Source organism: Megalobrama amblycephala, linkage group LG18 (genome assembly GCF_018812025.1).
Source record: "Megalobrama amblycephala isolate DHTTF-2021 linkage group LG18, ASM1881202v1, whole genome shotgun sequence".
In the NCBI taxonomy this organism is placed as follows: Eukaryota; Metazoa; Chordata; class Actinopteri; order Cypriniformes; family Xenocyprididae; genus Megalobrama; species Megalobrama amblycephala.
The window spans coordinates 33,360,901-33,378,960 of NC_063061.1; the positions used below are offsets into that span (position 1 = coordinate 33,360,901).

General features: G+C 40.2%; 1 protein-coding gene across 1 annotated transcript; it reads left to right on the forward strand.

The window, feature by feature from the left end:
• The first annotated feature begins 10,115 nt into the window (after window positions 1–10,115).
• On the forward strand, window positions 10,116–11,647 carry LOC125253068 (urokinase plasminogen activator surface receptor-like). The gene is made up of 5 exons (XM_048166819.1): window positions 10,116–10,235; window positions 10,328–10,438; window positions 10,746–10,877; window positions 11,030–11,140; window positions 11,273–11,647. Exons 1-5 carry the CDS (start codon window positions 10,187–10,189, stop codon window positions 11,455–11,457), a joined length of 588 nt encoding a protein of 195 aa, XP_048022776.1. The 5' UTR covers window positions 10,116–10,186; the 3' UTR covers window positions 11,458–11,647.
• Window positions 11,648–18,060: the final 6,413 nt, after the last annotated feature.

Sequence of the window (18,060 nt, forward strand, 5' to 3'; positions counted from 1 at the left end):
AGATTCAGAGAATCTGGAACAATCTCTGTGCGTAAGGGTCAAGGCCGGAAAACCATACTGGATGCCCGTGATCTTCGGGCCCTTAGCTGGCACTGCATCACATACAGGAATGCTACTGTAATGGAAATCACAACATGGGCTCAGGAATAACACCAGAAAACATTGTCGGTGAACACAATCCACCGTGCCATTCGCCGTTGCCGGCTAAAACTCTATAGGTCAAAAAAGAAGCCATACCTAAACATGATCCAGAAGTGCAGGCGTTTTCTCTGGGCCAAGGCTCATTTAAAATGGACTGTGACAAAGTGGAAAACTGTTCTGTGGTCAGACCAATCAAAATTTGAAGTTCTTTTTGGAAAACTGGGACTATCGCAGTCTACCGCAATATAGTGCAAGCTTTGGTGAGAACCAAACAAAAATTTAAATGGGTACAGTAGTAATTTTGCACAAGAAAATGACATCAAAAGTGGAAAATGTTGCTCAAATGCACATTTACACACAAACTGACCAGTAAGCACAACTTTCAGATGCCATCTTTATTTTTCTAGCTCAACTGGCAGTGAAGGCAGTGAAGGATGCATCTATGCTGCCTTCAAAAATCAATCAGAGGAAGGTATCTCAGGAAACAGGAAGTGAAGCTAACATTGGATTTGGATGTGCCTTGATGCCTTCCTACCTTGAAATGTTTCCTCTGAAGGCAGCATTTTCCAGTTTTCGGACACAGCCCAAGTCAGCAGCCTACGTTTTTGGATGTAGCCATAGTCATTAATTAGCATCACACCTGTTTCCTTTTCAGTTGATTACCTTCTTCTGTGTATATAAGCCTTCAGCTCCATTCTGTTCATTGTCTCATGTTAAAGTCCCCCATTTTGTCCTTTAAAACTCATTTTTGATCACCAAAATTACTAAAAAAATTTCCTATGAAAATAATTTCTAAAATAGCTTGAATGTGACTCTACACTCTTGCTTTATTTAGTATACGTGGGCACATATGCAAATTAGCCTATGCCTCCACTCAATCACACCAGCTCAGAGATCCACTCGGTCAACCTTACTGTAGTAAACGCTACATAAAAGCAAGTGGAAATATTGGTATAAATCAGCCATATCTGTTTGAACCAGAAACTGATTCAGAAGAAGACGAGGAAGAGTGAATTATACAGGCTCATCTACAAGTCGACGTATCAGAATGGTAATGCGTTTTATCTATCGCTCTCTACAACGTCGGACACATAACGGTAATTAATATGATTAGCCTTTTGCTCGACTGTTATCAAACAGCTGATAATGTGTTGCTATAATGTTACACAAACCATGTTCACGTTCGCCATTTCAGAGTCAGCTGCCTTCTAATGATCAGCATCCAAATGGTTTGAACAACTTAAAACGTCAGTGGAGAAAGGCATAATCATAACATCATAAAATACATAATTCACCTTCTATATTGCTAAATGTACCTGATTTTTCAGAAAAACAGACAAATATACCAGGATAACATGGCTTCTTCTGCTTCAGAGGTTGACATGATTGGTTACAAGTTTGTGATGTAAGAAATTTCAAACCACGTTTTTGATACCCAATGGTGTTGACTGATGAATTTGCACATAGTTTGTCTTCAAAAACACCACATAGACATAAACAACATTGATTTTTACCACAGGGGGTTAAAGTTATGTGTTTGTAATATATCTCTCAGCGTTTATTAAAGTTGTTTATCGTCATTCTGAGTCAAGCAGACTATCACGCTACAACCATGCAGACTGTGATAGAGACTTACAAGGAAGATCATGTTTGTTTTTCCACTTGTTGATTTCTAAAGAATTGCAAAGTGTTACACAGACCCACAATGCACACACTCACATGTGCCCACAAACCTACTTTAACAAAAGTTGAGAATGCCAGTTTAAATACTGAATGTTCTCTTGAGTTTGGGAACTTTCTCTTCTAAAGTGAATTCAATAAACAGTTTAGATGATGAGTTTTTCAGTTGGTTCTACTGACTAACATTCAGGTCACAACAGTGCTGAAAAAATTCAGGGTTTTTTTTCTCTTGCAAAACAAGTAGCCAAAAAAAAAAAAAAAAAAAACACTGCAACACTTCCTTTACATATGTTTTTCACTATGCAAAATCACATGAAATGACAAATGATGTTAAGGTCATTTGATCTAACATGTAATACTTTTTTTTTTTTTCTATGCATATTTATGTTGCTGATTATTACATATAAAAAACATTTTCTTAAAAACACTAATGTCAGGCAGAAGAGGGAGATTTACATGAGAATTGCAGAAGATCTTATAAAACATTTAAAGGGTTAGTTCAACCAAAAATGAAAATTCTGCTTACCATGTGCGAGTTGAATATTTATATGCGAATAAAAGTCTGTTCATCATATAAAATGACAGTGTGTCTTTGGACTAAAATGCTCAGTTCACATGGATTCATTTTACAATCTCTTTATGAACTTTCTGAAGCGTTGTCACGGAGACGAACTCCGTGATTCCCTCCTCTGGCCATCGGAGGGAACCCTCACCAGAATACTGACACACACACACACTCACCCACACTACATTTCCCACAAGCCCGTACCTTGGACTGATTGCACCTGCAGCTGAACCGCGTTATCTGGATTATAAAAGACTGCCATTCTCACCCATCAGACGCGAAGTCTTGTTTTGCCGAGGTGAACAATTCCGAGCGTTATTTCCTGTCTGATTACTTGTTGCTGTCCTGCCTGTTTATCCATTTACGACCCATTGCTGCCTACCTTTGACCTGTGCCTGTGTTCCTGATTCTGTGAGTGATATCTGCCAGCCCTGACTTTCTGCCTGTCTGACCACGATTCTGCCTATCCCTTATATACCAGTTTGCTCCTGTCTGACCCTGCCTGTACCACTACGATTATTGTAATAAAGCATGCAAATGGATCCCTGTCAGAGTGATGATTCGTTACAGAAGACTTCGCCAGAACAAGATCCAGCTGCTTTTTCCCACCTATGTGCAACGATGTCTGCTCAGGCCAGCCAGCTCGCCGCCCATCAGCACCAGCTTAATCGCCTCACTTCCATCACAGGAGGAACTGGTCAAAGGCTTTACAAGGAATGCAGGTATCCGCACCAGCGGCAACCTTCCCCTCCTGCCGCGGCCGCCATTAACCACGCAGGCAGGAACGCTGCCGCCTAGCAACCCTCGTCTATCGCTCCCAGAGAAGTTTGATGGTGATCCCGCCAAATGCAAGGGCTTTATCCTCCAGTGCTCCCTCTTTATTAACCAACAACCAGCCTCGTACCCCACGGAGACCAGTAAGATTGCCTTTGTTTGTTCTCTGTTTACGGGAAGGGCTTTAGAGTGGATAACAGCTGTATGGGGGGATAATGGATCCACCTTTCCGACATTTGATTACTTCATGCAACAATTTAAAACTGTCTTCGATCACCCAAGCGATGGGAAGGGTGCGGGTGACCGACTCATGGAACTGGTGCAGGGCAGAAGGACGGCGGCTGAGTATGCTCTGGCATTTCCGCACACTCGCCGCCCAGACCAATTGGGTGAGTGACACTCTTAAAGTATGTTTTAGACGTGGATTGTCTCATGAATTACAGTCGGAGCTTGGCTTGTCGGGATGAAGGGAAGAGCCTGGACCAGTATATTGAACTCGTCCATTCCATGGTGGACAACCTTATTCGAACTCGCAAGTCTGGGCCAGAAACGAAGTGTTCGCCCCATTCAGCCGACGGAGTCAGAAACCCCAGAACCCATGCAGAATCAACGCCTACCACATCTCCGAGGAGGAGAAGAAATCGTCCGACCTGGTTAATCGTCTTATGTCCTGTACTGTGGCAGTCCCGGTCATGTTCGCAACATCCTGTCCCGTACGAACTCGGCCAGAAAGTCAACGTCCTGGTGAGTGAATCCAATCCCTATTATAACTCAGATATGACTGTTTCTGTACCCATAACCCACCTGATTCATGAACACTTGGATGGAATACAATGGCATTTATTGGATTCAGGGGCTGCAGGGAACTTCATCTCCCAATCTTTCGCACAGCAATACAGCATTCCTCTAATCGAATGTTATTCTTCCCTCGCAGTGGAAGCCATAGATGGGCGACCCCTGGGCTCCGGACGAGTCAACACCATCACCCAACCAGTAACCATGCGAAACAGGCATATTGCACACTGAGCTCATACAATTTCACGTGTTACCCACCTCAACCTCGTCAGTTATACTCGGATTACCATGGCTACGCACACACAATCCCGTCGTCTGCTTGGCGAGAAGGGTCAGATATTACAATGGAATGAGAACTGTTTCGTCAAATGTCTGTCTTCTGTCACCTTCCCTTCCTCTCAGAACGATCCAAGCCGATGACTTCCTTCACCTGTACCCGAATTCCAGAATCCCCTCTGAATATACAAGATCTATCACTGGCATTCAGCAAGGTACGTGCCGCGCAGTTACCACCGCATCGCACATATGACTGTGCCATCGATCTTCTCCCAGGGAACGACACCACCCAGGGGCCGCATCTTCCCGCTCTCCCAACCTGAGTCAGAATCTATGAAGAAGTTACATCGAGGAGGAACTGGCGAAAGGCTTCATCCGCCCATCCACATCACCTGCTTCGGCGGGCTTCTTCTTCGTGAGTAAAAAAGACGGAGGTCTGCGCCCCTGTATAGATTATCGTGGTCTCAATGATATAACTGTCAAGTTTCGCTACCCTTTGCCCTTGGTTCCTGCAGCTTTGGAACAGCTCCGAACGGCCAAACTCTTCACCAAGCTCGATCTACGGAGTGCCTATAACCTGATTCGCATCTGGGAAGGAGACGAATGGAAAACCGCCTTCTCAACGGCCACTGGACACTATGAGTATCTCGTTATGCCCTTCGGGCTTGTCAACAGTCCGTCCGTCTTCCAGTCATTCATAAACGATGTGTTCAGAGACATGCTTAACCGCTTTGTTATTGTCTACATAGATGACATTCTGATATACTCCGACACTATGGAGGAGCATGTTCAACAGGTCAGACAAGTTCTCAAGCGCCTGATCCAGTACCAACTCTATGCCAAGGCCGAGAAATGCGAGTTCCACAAGTCCTCCGTCTCTTTCCTGGGGTATGTCATTAGCCCCGAGGGTGTCGCCATGGACGAGAGAAAGGTTAACACCATCCTAAAGTGGCCACAGCCCCAGACCGTCAAAGAGATGCAACGATTCCTGGGTTTCTCCAATTTCTACAGGCGCTTCATCCGCAACTTCAGTTCTATAGCCAACCCACTCACCAGCATGGTCAGAAAAGGTCAGTGCCAACTCAGATGGACTCCCGCGGCTCTTAATGCTTTTCAACAACTCAAGGAACGTTTCACCTCTGCACCCATACTGCATCATCCCGACCCATCTCTACCATTTATTGTCGAGGTGGACGCTTCCAACACTGGTCTCGGCGCCATCCTATCTCAGGGTATCTCATCCTATCTCAAGGTAACCCTCCTAAAATGTTTCCCTGTGCTTTTTATTCCAGAAAACTGAATGCTGCCGAACGAAATTACGACGTCGGGGATCGGGAATTGCTGGCCATGAAAGCGGCTGTTGAGGAGTGGCGTCACTGGCTGGAGGGAGCCGTGCATCCATTTATCATACTAACGGACCATAAGAACCTCGAATACCTCCGTACCGCTAAGAGACTGAACCCCCGCCAGGCCCGATGGTCCCTCTTCTTCTCACGCTTCAACTTTACCGTGACCTATCGACCCGGTTCAAGAAACACCAAAGCGGATGCCCTATCACGCCAGTTTGAAGGTGAGCAGGAGCACAAAGACCCAGAAACTATAATACCATCTTCTCTTATCATTGCACCCGTACAGTGGGACATTATGACCGAACTGGAACAGGCCAACTCGGAGATCGAGGTCCCTCAAGAATGTCCTCCGGAGAGGACCTTTGTACCGCTGGCACTGCGCACTCGGATACTGGAGATGGTTCACAAATCCCCGGCAGTCGGTCACCCAGGCATTGCAGCCACTATCCAGGTCATACAAAATCGATTCTGGTGGCCTTCCCTCTCGAAGGATACTATACAGTTTGTTAAAGCCTGCGGTCTGTAACAGTCAAAAGCCTTCTCATCAGCTTCCTGCCGGTCTGCTGCATCCTCTACCAGTGCCCCAACGTCCATGGTCCCACATCGCAGTCGACTTTATAACCGATCTTCCCGTTTCTAACGGCAATACAACCATACTCACAGTAGTGGATCGCTTCTCCAAGGCTTGTCGACTGATTCCTTTACCCAAGCTTCCCACCGCCATGCAGACCGCCGAACACCTATGCCAGTGGGTGTTTCGGATCTACGGTTTACCTGAAGACATTGTGTCTGATCGGGGTTCACAATTTACCTCACGCCTGTGGACCGCCTTCTGCCAAGCATTGAACATCAATGTCAGTCTCTCATCCGGGTACCATCCACAGTCCAACGGGCAGACCGAACGCCTGAACCAGGAACTCACTCGCTTCCTCAGGTCATACTGCAGCAACAATCAAGACGACTGGTCCCGGTACCTCCTATGGGCTGACTACGCCCAGAACTCTCTTCGCAAACCTGCAACCGGACTAACCCCTTTCCAATGTGTCTTGGGCTTTCAACCACCCCTGTTTCCCTGGTCTGGTGAGCCCACTAACGTACCAGCTGTCAATGACTGGCTCAACAGTAGCGAAGCCATCTGGGACAGGGCGCACACACACCCGCAACACGCTGTTCGCCGTCAGAAGGAACAAGCTGACCGCCGCCGACGCCTCGGACCCACCTATCACCCTGGTCAGTGGATATGGCTATCCACCAGAGACATGCGCCTACGACTCCCCTGCAAGAACTTAAGTCCAAGGTACGTTGGTCCATTTCAAATCACACAGCAGATAACACCAGTCTCATTCCGTTTAGCATTACCTAACCACTATCGTATTTCTCCCACTTTCCATGTCTCACTGCTCAAACCTGCCGATGGCCCCCGCGAGGAGGGGGAGGAGAGGTCCAGTGACCAGGGCCCCCCACCCGTCTTGGTCGATGGCGAAGGGATCTATCAGGTCCGTGAATTAATGGATTCCAGACGCCGCGGTCGTATACTCCAGTACCTGGTTGACTGGGAGGGGTTTGGTCCGGAAGAACGCTCCTGGGTCGATTCGGATGATATCCTAGACCCCAACCTGGTGGCCGAGTTCCACACTAACCATCCGGATAAGCCAGCCCCTCGTCCTCGAGGAAGACCGCGGCGTCGCCAGCATCCTCGCGCCAGGAGGCGCTCACAGGGGGGGGGCTCTGTCACGGAGACGAACTCCGTGATTCCCTCCTCTGGCCATCGGAGGGAACCCTCACCAGAATACTGACACACACACACACTCACCCACACTACATTTCCCACAAGCCCGTACCTTGGACTGATTGCACCTGCAGCTGAACCGCGTTATCTGGATTATAAAAGACTGCCATTCTCACCCATCAGACGCGAAGTCTTGTTTTGCCGAGATGAACAATTCCGAGCGTTTATTCCTGTCTGATTACTTGTTGCTGTTCTGCCTGTTTATCTACTTACGACCCGTTGCTGCCTACCTTTGACCTGTGCCTGTGTTCCTGATTCTGTGAGTGATATCTGCCAGCCCTGACTTTCTGCCTGTCTGACCACGATTCTGCCTATCCCTTATATACCAGTTTGCTCCTGTCTGACCCTGCCTGTACCACTACGATTATTGTAATAAAGCATGCAAATGGATCCCTGTCAGAGTGATGATTCGTTACAAGCGTCAAATTGGTAGTTGAATTGTTGTCAATGGAGAGACATAAGATGCTCAGATTTTATTTACATTTTTTTCATTTGTGTTCCGAAGATGAACGAAAGTCATACAGATTTGGAACGACAAAGAGTGAGAAGAGGGTGAGTAAATGATGACAGAATTTTAATTTTTGGTTGAACTAACCCTTTAAGAGTTTATGATTAAATAAACAGAAAATTCACTGCTTGCTTTGGTGGTTAATGCCTCCATTGCACTATGACTGTATATGATTAGATTTGATTAGAAATTATTGGTTTGTGTGATTAAATCCTGCCTCTTATTTTCATGGGCATTCACGAATCGTATTGAATTATTGAATTAACTCAGAAACTTAGATATCAGCGTGCTTTATGAAATGTCAAAATCAAACTTGAAATGGCCTAAAAAAACATGATGACTGTGGGGTTTTTTTAGTGAGGAATCAGCTTGGTGAAATTAAAGGTAGGATATAGGCAATTTCGGAGAGGCTAGCAATAGCAAGCTAGCATTGAAAGAAGATCCCACCCTCCCTTCAGAGCACGCTCCAAAGCCACACCTCCTTCAAAACACATGAATGGACACAGCCAGAGCAGAGTCTGCAAAGCGTCTTGAGAGATGGATTTAACTTATCTCAAAGCACATAACTTTATAATAATAATAATAATAATAATAATAATGAACGTAAATAACTTACAGAGTTCTTGCTTGTACCACCTGACTGCTGCTGAATCATTTCGCCATTGATAGTTTTGACATAGAAACACATAAATCCGAGTCTGAGGACTTGAAAAGCTCTGAACGTCACGGGTTGCCATCTTGACAGGGTGTGAACGCAGCATAAGCTCATTGTTTTAGTTCAGGAGGAACTGTAAAAGGTGTCTGCTGTTCGTTTGTATAGTAGGTATACAGTATACATGTTTTAACATTTAGACTACTTCTGTTATTGATAGCTATCAGGATGTGAGTTTCAACCAGTATAACAAAAAGTGTTTATTAAAATTGCCTACGCTACTTTTAAAGGTACTTTGTGTCTGTGACCATTGTTTACCGAGCTTGATGACTGATGAAAATAAGTTGACTATTAAAAAGAACAGCTGAACATCAGTTCACAAATAAACTATATTGTTTAACAGGACAATAAATCGAGAAATGATTCTGAGAAAAATTCCGAATACATCACGATTCTCTCTGGATTCGATTCTGAGCTTAGTTTTTAACAGCAGATGGCGCTGCTTGCTTTAGAAACAGCCGTACTCTGTGTGCTTCCAATTCCTCACACACACCACTTAAACCAACAATAAAATAATCATTCATAAAGTTAAAAAAGTTTGAAGCAAATTGCATGAGTATTTGCAGTGGGCTGTTTACATTAATCCTAGCCAAACAAACGCACAAGCACTCTTCTTCATGAGCATTTGAGCATGTGTTAATAAAAAAAATAAACCATTTAAAAAACTTTCCTCCTCATTTCAGAAAAAAACACACACCACTGGTTTAAACATACAGACAAAATCCACCACAACACATCCTTAAACAGGTGTTTTAAGCTAGTTGCCACAACACAGGATATTGAAGTGAAAAGAGAATGGAAACCAATCTTGACCTCATTTCTCTGTAACTTCCCATCTTCACCACCCAGTGAACCTGATTTCACCAAGTAGAACATGTTCCTGCATCACCCTGGAACATCATTCCAATCATAATAATAATAATAATAAAAAAAAAAAAATCAGATTTAAATGATAGGTCTACAGTTAATATCAAATTTAGGCCTACAGCAAGGGTTAGGGTTCTTATTCACCTCTCATTTCAGTCTGATTTCAGGTTAGTTACATATATATGAGATGTATCTTAAACTGAAGTCTGGTTCAAATGTTAGTACAGTATTAATATACAGTTAAATCTCTTTTGTTAAGCCCTCTATACCTTATTGAAATAAAGAAACCTTGACCTATATCAATTTCCTGTTTTTTTTGGAGGTTAGCACTATAGTTTGATGCTGGTCTATAGTTGGTTGATCAGAAAAGCAATGATGTTCATTACCCAAAATGTTATGTGTTCAGATCTAAAACATAAATGAATTTGATATTACTGGTTAAGAACTTTGACAGTTTGTGTTTAAAGGACTAGTTCACCCAAAATAATCTTAATTTTCTATCCTTTCTGATTAATAATTAACAGATTGGCTTAAGAAGACCTATGTTTACAAATAGAAATAATTATATATTTATTAAACTTCACTTTGTCATTAACTGACAGATAAAATAATGCAAGCTTAAATTCCTATTTTATAAAGTATCTACTGTCATTTTCTCATGAAGACCCTCCCCTTTTGATAAAATGAGCTCTGAAACAGACACATTATTTCATTCTCCTCCTGATTAAAGATGGACTTGCAAATCTCAGTTTTTCTCCTCTTCATTCTTTTCACTGCAGGTACAAATTGCTTTGTATAATTTTTACTTGGTAAACATACAGATCATTGATTGTCTCTCTTTCTCTCTGACTCTTTTTTATTATTACTAAAGGACACTCTCTCTACTGTTACGAGTGCCTGACGGAGAACTGTAAAGAAAGTCTCGTGAAATGTCCCATTAATGCTACTAGGTGTGAGAGTTCAACTGTGGTGACACAAGCTGGTAAGTCCAATATGATGGATTGTTATTTTGAACAGATGGAGATGCTGCTATAATGGAAATTTAACTTACTAGACCAACTTATTTACCTGGCAAAATGTACGAATGCAATCACAGAATATTCTATATAGATATCTGAAATTAATTTGTTTTCTCTCAAATTGTAACAGTAAAAAAATGCAAAATTTTTGCAATAAACACTTTTTTATAACTCTCACTGCTTCTTTCTACTTTCAACTTGTAAGTACCTTTTCAATCTAAATATTGTGCAGCTGATCTGCTCTTTTCTGTATCATTCATGTTTTTTCAGGGTTCTTTAGTTCCACAGTGAAGGTTAAAGGTTGTGCTGTTGCTTGTCAAAGCGGGTCCATGAACCTTGGTGTGGTAAAGACGTCTACTTCCTGCTGTGGCTCTTACTTTTGTAATGTCAAAGATGCTCCAGGTATTGTACTTTACTTATCTTCTTTAAAGTGAACACACTTCCATTTAATCAGGAAATAAAATGTAGCGTGGGACTTGATTTTTTCATCAAGAATTGTTAAAGTTATATTTGTAGAGGAAATAAAATAAAAGAACACTTCTTTCCTGCTGTAGATCCCAGAGCTACTATCCCCAATGGAAAGACATGTTACTATTGTGATGAGAAGAGCTGCTCAAACATCATGAGATGTTCAGGGACTGAAGATCGCTGCATTACAGACAGAGGTGAGAATCTGCAATAGGAAGAAGATTAAAGTCATAATTTGTGCCTCTCCATCATTAATGGGTCTTATTTTTAAACTTTACAGTTCAACTAACTCAGACTGACAAAACCTTTGCTTTATTTCCTTTCATCAGGAACTTTTGGAGGCCAGTCAATGATTGTAAAAGGCTGTGTCTCTAAATCCATCTGTGATGCCGCAGCATCTGCTAACGCTCAGGGCGTTTCATGTTGTGAGGGGAACCTGTGTAACAGTGATAAGAGCTTCACTCAGAGCTACATCCAGAGCGTCACCCAGAGCTACACCTTTAACGGTGCTTAGAGAGACAGAGCTTGATGTTTAACAGTGTCACCCAGAGCTTCCTGTTCTCTGCTCTCCTACTTCCTGCTGCACCGAATCCAGCAGCTCTTCTGATTCTACAATGAGACACGCTGTACTGAATATAGAGCTTGTATTTCTTTGTATTATCCTTACCTGAAATTATCACAGATATAAATCCTCTATAAAAAAACTGAGTCTGAGATTTCACTGATTACAGAGCTGGTAAAACTATTGGGAAAATCCCACTTTAATCATACATTTTGAGAAATGAACAGATGTAATATTAGTACTTAAGTAGGCTACTATAATGTCTGATTTTTGTTGCTGCTTGTGTCTGTATAATTCTTAAGCATTTATAATGGCTAGAAAATTAGAGACGAAGGCTGTGAAACTAATGTTTTCCACCAGAGGAAGGCAAAGAAAAAATTAGGCAGCAGAGAAAGCAGGTGCGATTGCCTTGACATGTGAGATGTATGGGTTATTTAAACTGCAAAGGTAAAACATAAATTAAAATTATTCTGACAGATGTAAAGATGGAGGTGAAGGTGGCACATTGTTCACTTTGAGTGTAGAGACTACAGTCATTTTCCTATTGGTACATAATAATTCGATAGGAATACAATTTACAGTTTTTCTCAATTGTTTACACACAAATATTGGTACTTGAGACACAATGACCACAACATGTAACTCATGCACCAACCCCCTGAACCAATTCTGCTAAACTACAAGCACAATTCCTGCTTTACACTCACATTGCAGTTCTAAAACACACTTTTTTCAAAACACTACACACAATTCTCTGCATTTGGCACAATTTTCAGGCAGAAAAATCTCTTGTTTTCACAAGGAACACACTGCCATTCAAATATGCACACTGACTCATCACATGGACAAACACCTGTCACACATTTTTACAATTAGCAAACAGAGCTTTAGCATAAAAGGGCAACAGGTGAGCTCTTCTGTTTTGGAGCAATGGATGCCAACAATGGAAACAGAGGCAGAGCAGCATAGTTTTTTTTTTTTTTTACTGTAACTGTATACAGTAAATTCTTCTGTTGTTTTGTACTGTATTTGCAACTTTGCGTTGGTTGGGATGTGCACTGTACATTGTTTTTGTGTATTTCTGTGTTCTGACTATATATACATACATACATACATATACATATACATATATATATATATATATATATATATGTATACTGTATATATATATATATATATGTATATGTATGTATACTGTATATATATATATATATGTATGTATATGTATGTATACTGTATGTATATATATATATATATATATATGTATGTATGTATACTGTATATATATATATATATATATATATATATATGTATGTATATATATATACTACAAATATTTTACAACACACTTATGTATGTACTGTCTGTAGTAAGTGTAACTCTGAACCAAATAAAGACCAAAGTCATTATGATGAATGGAGAAGTGTTTTCCAATCATCATAGTGTTTTACATAGAGCACATCAGTGTTCAACTGGTTCTTATAAATGTCTATTCATATGATGGTTTGTGTGTGTCATTTGAAAACAAAATACCATTTTGAGAAGAAAGAACATTGTTTTGACTGTAAAGTTTCATTTGCAGGAGAATTGAGGGGTTTTGCCCATTGTGTGTGAGTTGTTTGATTTGTGTGTAGAGTTCTGAGAGTATGAGGCATGCTTTAAAAAAATGTGTGTAAACAATCAAGAAAAACTGTAAAAAAAAAAAAACATTTCCACCATCAGGGCAATAATTAAGAAGTTCCAATCAACTAAAGATGTTACAATCTGCCTGGAAGAGGACGTGTGTCTAAATCGTCCTAATGTGAAGTGAGGAGGAAACTTTGAGTGGCCAAGGATCACAGCTGGAGAATTGCAGAGATTAGTTGAGTCTTGAGTCTCAGAAAGCCTAAAAAAATGATCAAACAGCACCTACATCCCCACAAGTTGTTCAGGAGGGTTTCAAGAAAAATCCCCTGCTCTCATCCAGAAACAATCTCCAGCATATTCAGTTGTCAGTCAAGACTGGAACTTCAAATAGGACCGGCTTCTGTGGTCAGATGAAACTAAAAAAAGAGCTTTTTGGCAGCAAACCCACCAGATGGGTTTGGTGCACACATGGATAAAAAGTACCCCATGCCCACGTTTAAATATACTGCTGGATCTTTAATGTTGTGGGCCTATTTTTGTGCTGGAGGTCCTGGACAACATTGTTCAGATATATCGTATCATGGATTCTATCAAATACCAACAGATAAAAAATCAAAACCTGACCGCTTCTGCTAGAAATCTTATAATGGGCTGTGGTTGGATCATCCGTCGGGACAATGATACAAAACAAACATCAAAACCAACACAGAAATGTGTCACTGAGCACAAAATGAAGCTTCTGCCATGGCCATCTCAGTCCTCTGACCTGAACCCTAAAGAAAATGAGTGGAAGTGAACTGAAGAGAAGAAGCACCAACATGGAGCTGGAATCTGAAGGATCTGGAGAGATTCAGCATGAAGGAATGGTCTCTGATCTCTTGTCAGGTGTTCTCCAAACTCATCAGGCATTATAGGAGAAGACTCAGAGCTGTTATCTTGGGAAAATGAGGGTGCAAAAAGTTTTGAATAAAAGGGTGGCAATAATTGTGGCCAACGTGTTTTGGAGAAAAACATTTATTTCATAATGTGAGAAGTGTTTTCCATTCATCATAGTGTTTTACATAGAGCACATCAGTGTTCAACTGGTTCTTATAAATGTCTATTCATATGATGGTTTGTGTGTGTCATTTGAAAACAAAATACCATTTTGAGAAGAAAGAACATTGTTTTGAATGTAAAGTTTCATTTTGCAGGAGAATTGAGGGGTTTTGCCCATTGTGTGTGTGTTTTTTGATTTGTGTGTAGAGTTCTGAGAGTATGAGGCATGCTTTCAGAAAATGTGTGTAAACAATCAAGAAAAACTGTAATAAACTATTAAACTATTAAATTTATATTAATAAAATATTAAAGCTTATTAATAAACATTCACCTTTTGTCTATTATTGTTGCCTCTAATTGCATCTGGTTTTTAATTTCCCAACTATTTTGGGTTCATTTTAAGCTAGCCATATAGCAATTTTTAAACAATAGTTGGTTTAAATAAAACTACCCAGCAGATTGGGCAAACATTTAACCCAACCGCTGGGTTTGTCCATTTTCAACCCAACTTGGGTTGTTTTTAACCCAGCATTTTTTAGAGTGTAGTTCAAAAAGTTCAATTCAGAAAAAAACTTGATATACACAACTCTGATCCACAAACACTATTTGAAGAGCTCTTACAAATGCATGCATAAAAAGCACAACTACTAGGCTATATAATATATTTGTAAGCAATACAACCAATCCATAAATACATACTGTCATGATCATGTTCTGTTTTGTCTTGTCTATTTTTTTTCTAGTCTTTGTTTTCATTGTCACTGTTTGCTATAGTTCCGTTCAGTCATTAGTTGTCAGGGGCTACTTCTGAAAACTTAAAAATGCTGCCTTTAAAGGATGCATTACAAGGTAGGAAGGCATCAAGGCACGTCTGAATCCAATGTTAGCTTCACTCCCTCTTTCTTGAGATACCTTCATCTGATCTAATTTTGAAGGAAGCACACATGTATCCTTCGCTACCTTTGATATCTGAAAATCCTGTACTTTTCATTCTGTGACAGCTGAGCGTAAAAATAAAGTTGCAGTTGGTGGTCGGTTTGTGTATAACGTACATTTTTGACCAATGTTTTCCACTTTTGATGTCATTTCTAGCTAGATATTACTATTGTAGTAATTATATATTCACTTTGTTTTCATCAAAGCTCTCTCTATTTTGCACGTCCTGAATTTGCTGAGTTAGATGCATTCCTGGGTCAACATATTTTGTTGATCCTGGAACAAAATTCCAGTCTGAAAATTTAGTCTTGACCCTATTCGTACCCCTAAACCTAACCCTTACCCATAAGTTTATCCCAAACATCAGCACCAATTCATGATTTTAAGCCTAAACTTGACATAATCTGTAAACTTGTCCCTCAAATCTGGTTGATTTGAATGTTGTTCCAGGATCAACAAATATGTTGACCCAGGAACATACTAACTCAGCAATATCAGGTTATGCTTCTATTTTGCTGTAGATCATTAAACCGTTACGCTTCCTCAGAGGTCTGTTCGAAATCAGTTTTGTGAGGTGCCTTTGTGCACAAACACTGCCTGCAGATTAACTGCCTGATTAGGCAGTGAGGAAACCATTTTCAGATAAAGCCATAACCGTCACACCTGTAACAGTTCCCTTTTAGTTCCCGTTTTCAGTTTATAACTGAATGATGATTATAACTGAACTAGAAAATCCCAAATTCAGTATCTTAGAAAATTAGAATTTACTTAACACCAATACAAAGAAAGGATTTTTAGAAATCTTGGCCAACTGAAAAGTATGAACATAAACCACGCAATTAACATAAACCCCACCCACGGGAACACGCAACACTGTTGATTGTACAGTTATTTACTGTAATCTACATTATGTTACTGCAAAGATACCATGCAATAAATTAAAACTTGTGTTACCTCATTTCATTTTCAGAAACCAACTGCCTCAAATTGTCAGAGTGCCATTTAAGTTTACAAACTAATTTTTTATTATATGCTAATAATATGTGCATATTACTACAATGAACTTATTTCTTTAGAATTCAATAAAACATTTTAAATAAAAAAGATTTTTATTGCACCAACAACTACACAGTCACCATCTGTTAAATAAAACAACATGCAGCATATCACCAGAATCTCTGGATCTTCTCCTGAACTTGCAGGCTCTACTCTTCAGCACAATGGTGACCCGCAAAACTAGATTTTATAGTAAACTGCTGGCAACAGTGTTGCCAGTATATAACTGCTTTTTAACTTACAGTTTGTTACTGTTAAAATACATTTTGTGTCTTTTTATCTTACACCTTTAACCCTTTCAACTCCACAGGAACATCCTCTAGTGTCCACACTACAGAGTAAAAGTAACATTGACGCTGTGTTGCAGTGAGATAATTAAGTTAATATTTAAGTGATGATTGAGCATTAATGATGAACACCTGCTGTTAACAAGCAGAACCACTGAAAAGATGAACAAGAACAGAATAAATAGGAGCAGAAACTACAAACTGTTGGTTTGATGTTACCATTGAGGAGATCAATGAGCTTTAATTGAGCTCTTTACCCACGACTTTTTAATACATCAGTTTTTTTTGTCTCTGATTGCTTAATCAAGTCACGTTTGTTATGTCAGACGCAAATGTGGAGAAAAAAGTTTTTGAGGGTTGATAGTTATGTGTCGGTGTTTTGTCCATTGTTACATTATTAATAGACTAATGTTTTTCATTATCACCACTGTGAAACTACAGCAAGTTTATTTGTAAACACCATGAACAAAAAACAGCTGCAGCATTATTTAGACACACACAGATATCAAAAATCAGCACATCAATCTCAACAATGGTATCAATAAAGCTGCATAATTTATTCATTCTGCAGTGCATGCTGGGAGTTTTATGAAGGAGCTCAAAATATTTTATGCATTATAAGACTTATATATTCTCCTAAATACCTGAAATATTGCTGTTCTTATGCTGTTGAATCACAGACATAGTATAATCAAAGATAAAATACCTATTAAATAATGACTAAACACAGAATCAGTGAATTAAACAAGTCCAAGACGATTACAGCATCATCACACAACCAAAAAACCTGATCAACTTCATGTTGGCTTTTTCCTGCCATAACAAATGTGTTTTATAAGCACTCAGTTACAGCAGTCCAGAGAAAACTAATGTTAAAGAGTCGAGAGCCCAACTAAAACAGACACTGGTCACCACGATGGTGACTGCAAACTTCAATACATTTTTATTTTCAATAAAACGTCAACATCCATATCTGTTAATTCTCAACAAGAACTTCTGTACATGTATGAAAGAAATAATGTCAAACTGGTTTGTGAACTGGTTTGACAGTTCTTGTGTTTCTGCTCGTCTCTTCTTTTTTCTGGTCTTGTTTCTCTGTCCTTCAGTAATTCTGCTCAGGTGTTCTGATCAGGTGTTCATCAGTGTCTGAATTCACTCACTTCTTTTCATTCACTCTGTCAAGTGGACTATATTAGTGAACTAATGTAGGGAATAGTGAATGAGGGTATAGGGTGTGATTTAGAACAGCCTCTGAGTGTCGACTTTGAGCGATGTTAACTCACAGAAAAAATCCAGTGAACCACCCCTTTAAATACTGAATGTTCTCTTGAGTTTGGAAACTTTTTCAGTTGGTTCTACTGAATAACATTCATGTCACAACAGGGCTGAAAACATTCGGCGGTCAAAGGGGTTTTTTCCCTTGCAAAAAAATGAAGCATAAAAAAGCAACCACCACAACACTTCCCTTGCATCTGTTTGTCGTGATGCAAAATCATGTGCAATGACAAAATGATGCTTGAGAACATTTGATCTAAAATTTTGAATACAGATTTATGTTGTTGATTATCACATACAAAAAGCTAAATTTTATTAAAGAAAAACGAAAAGAAAC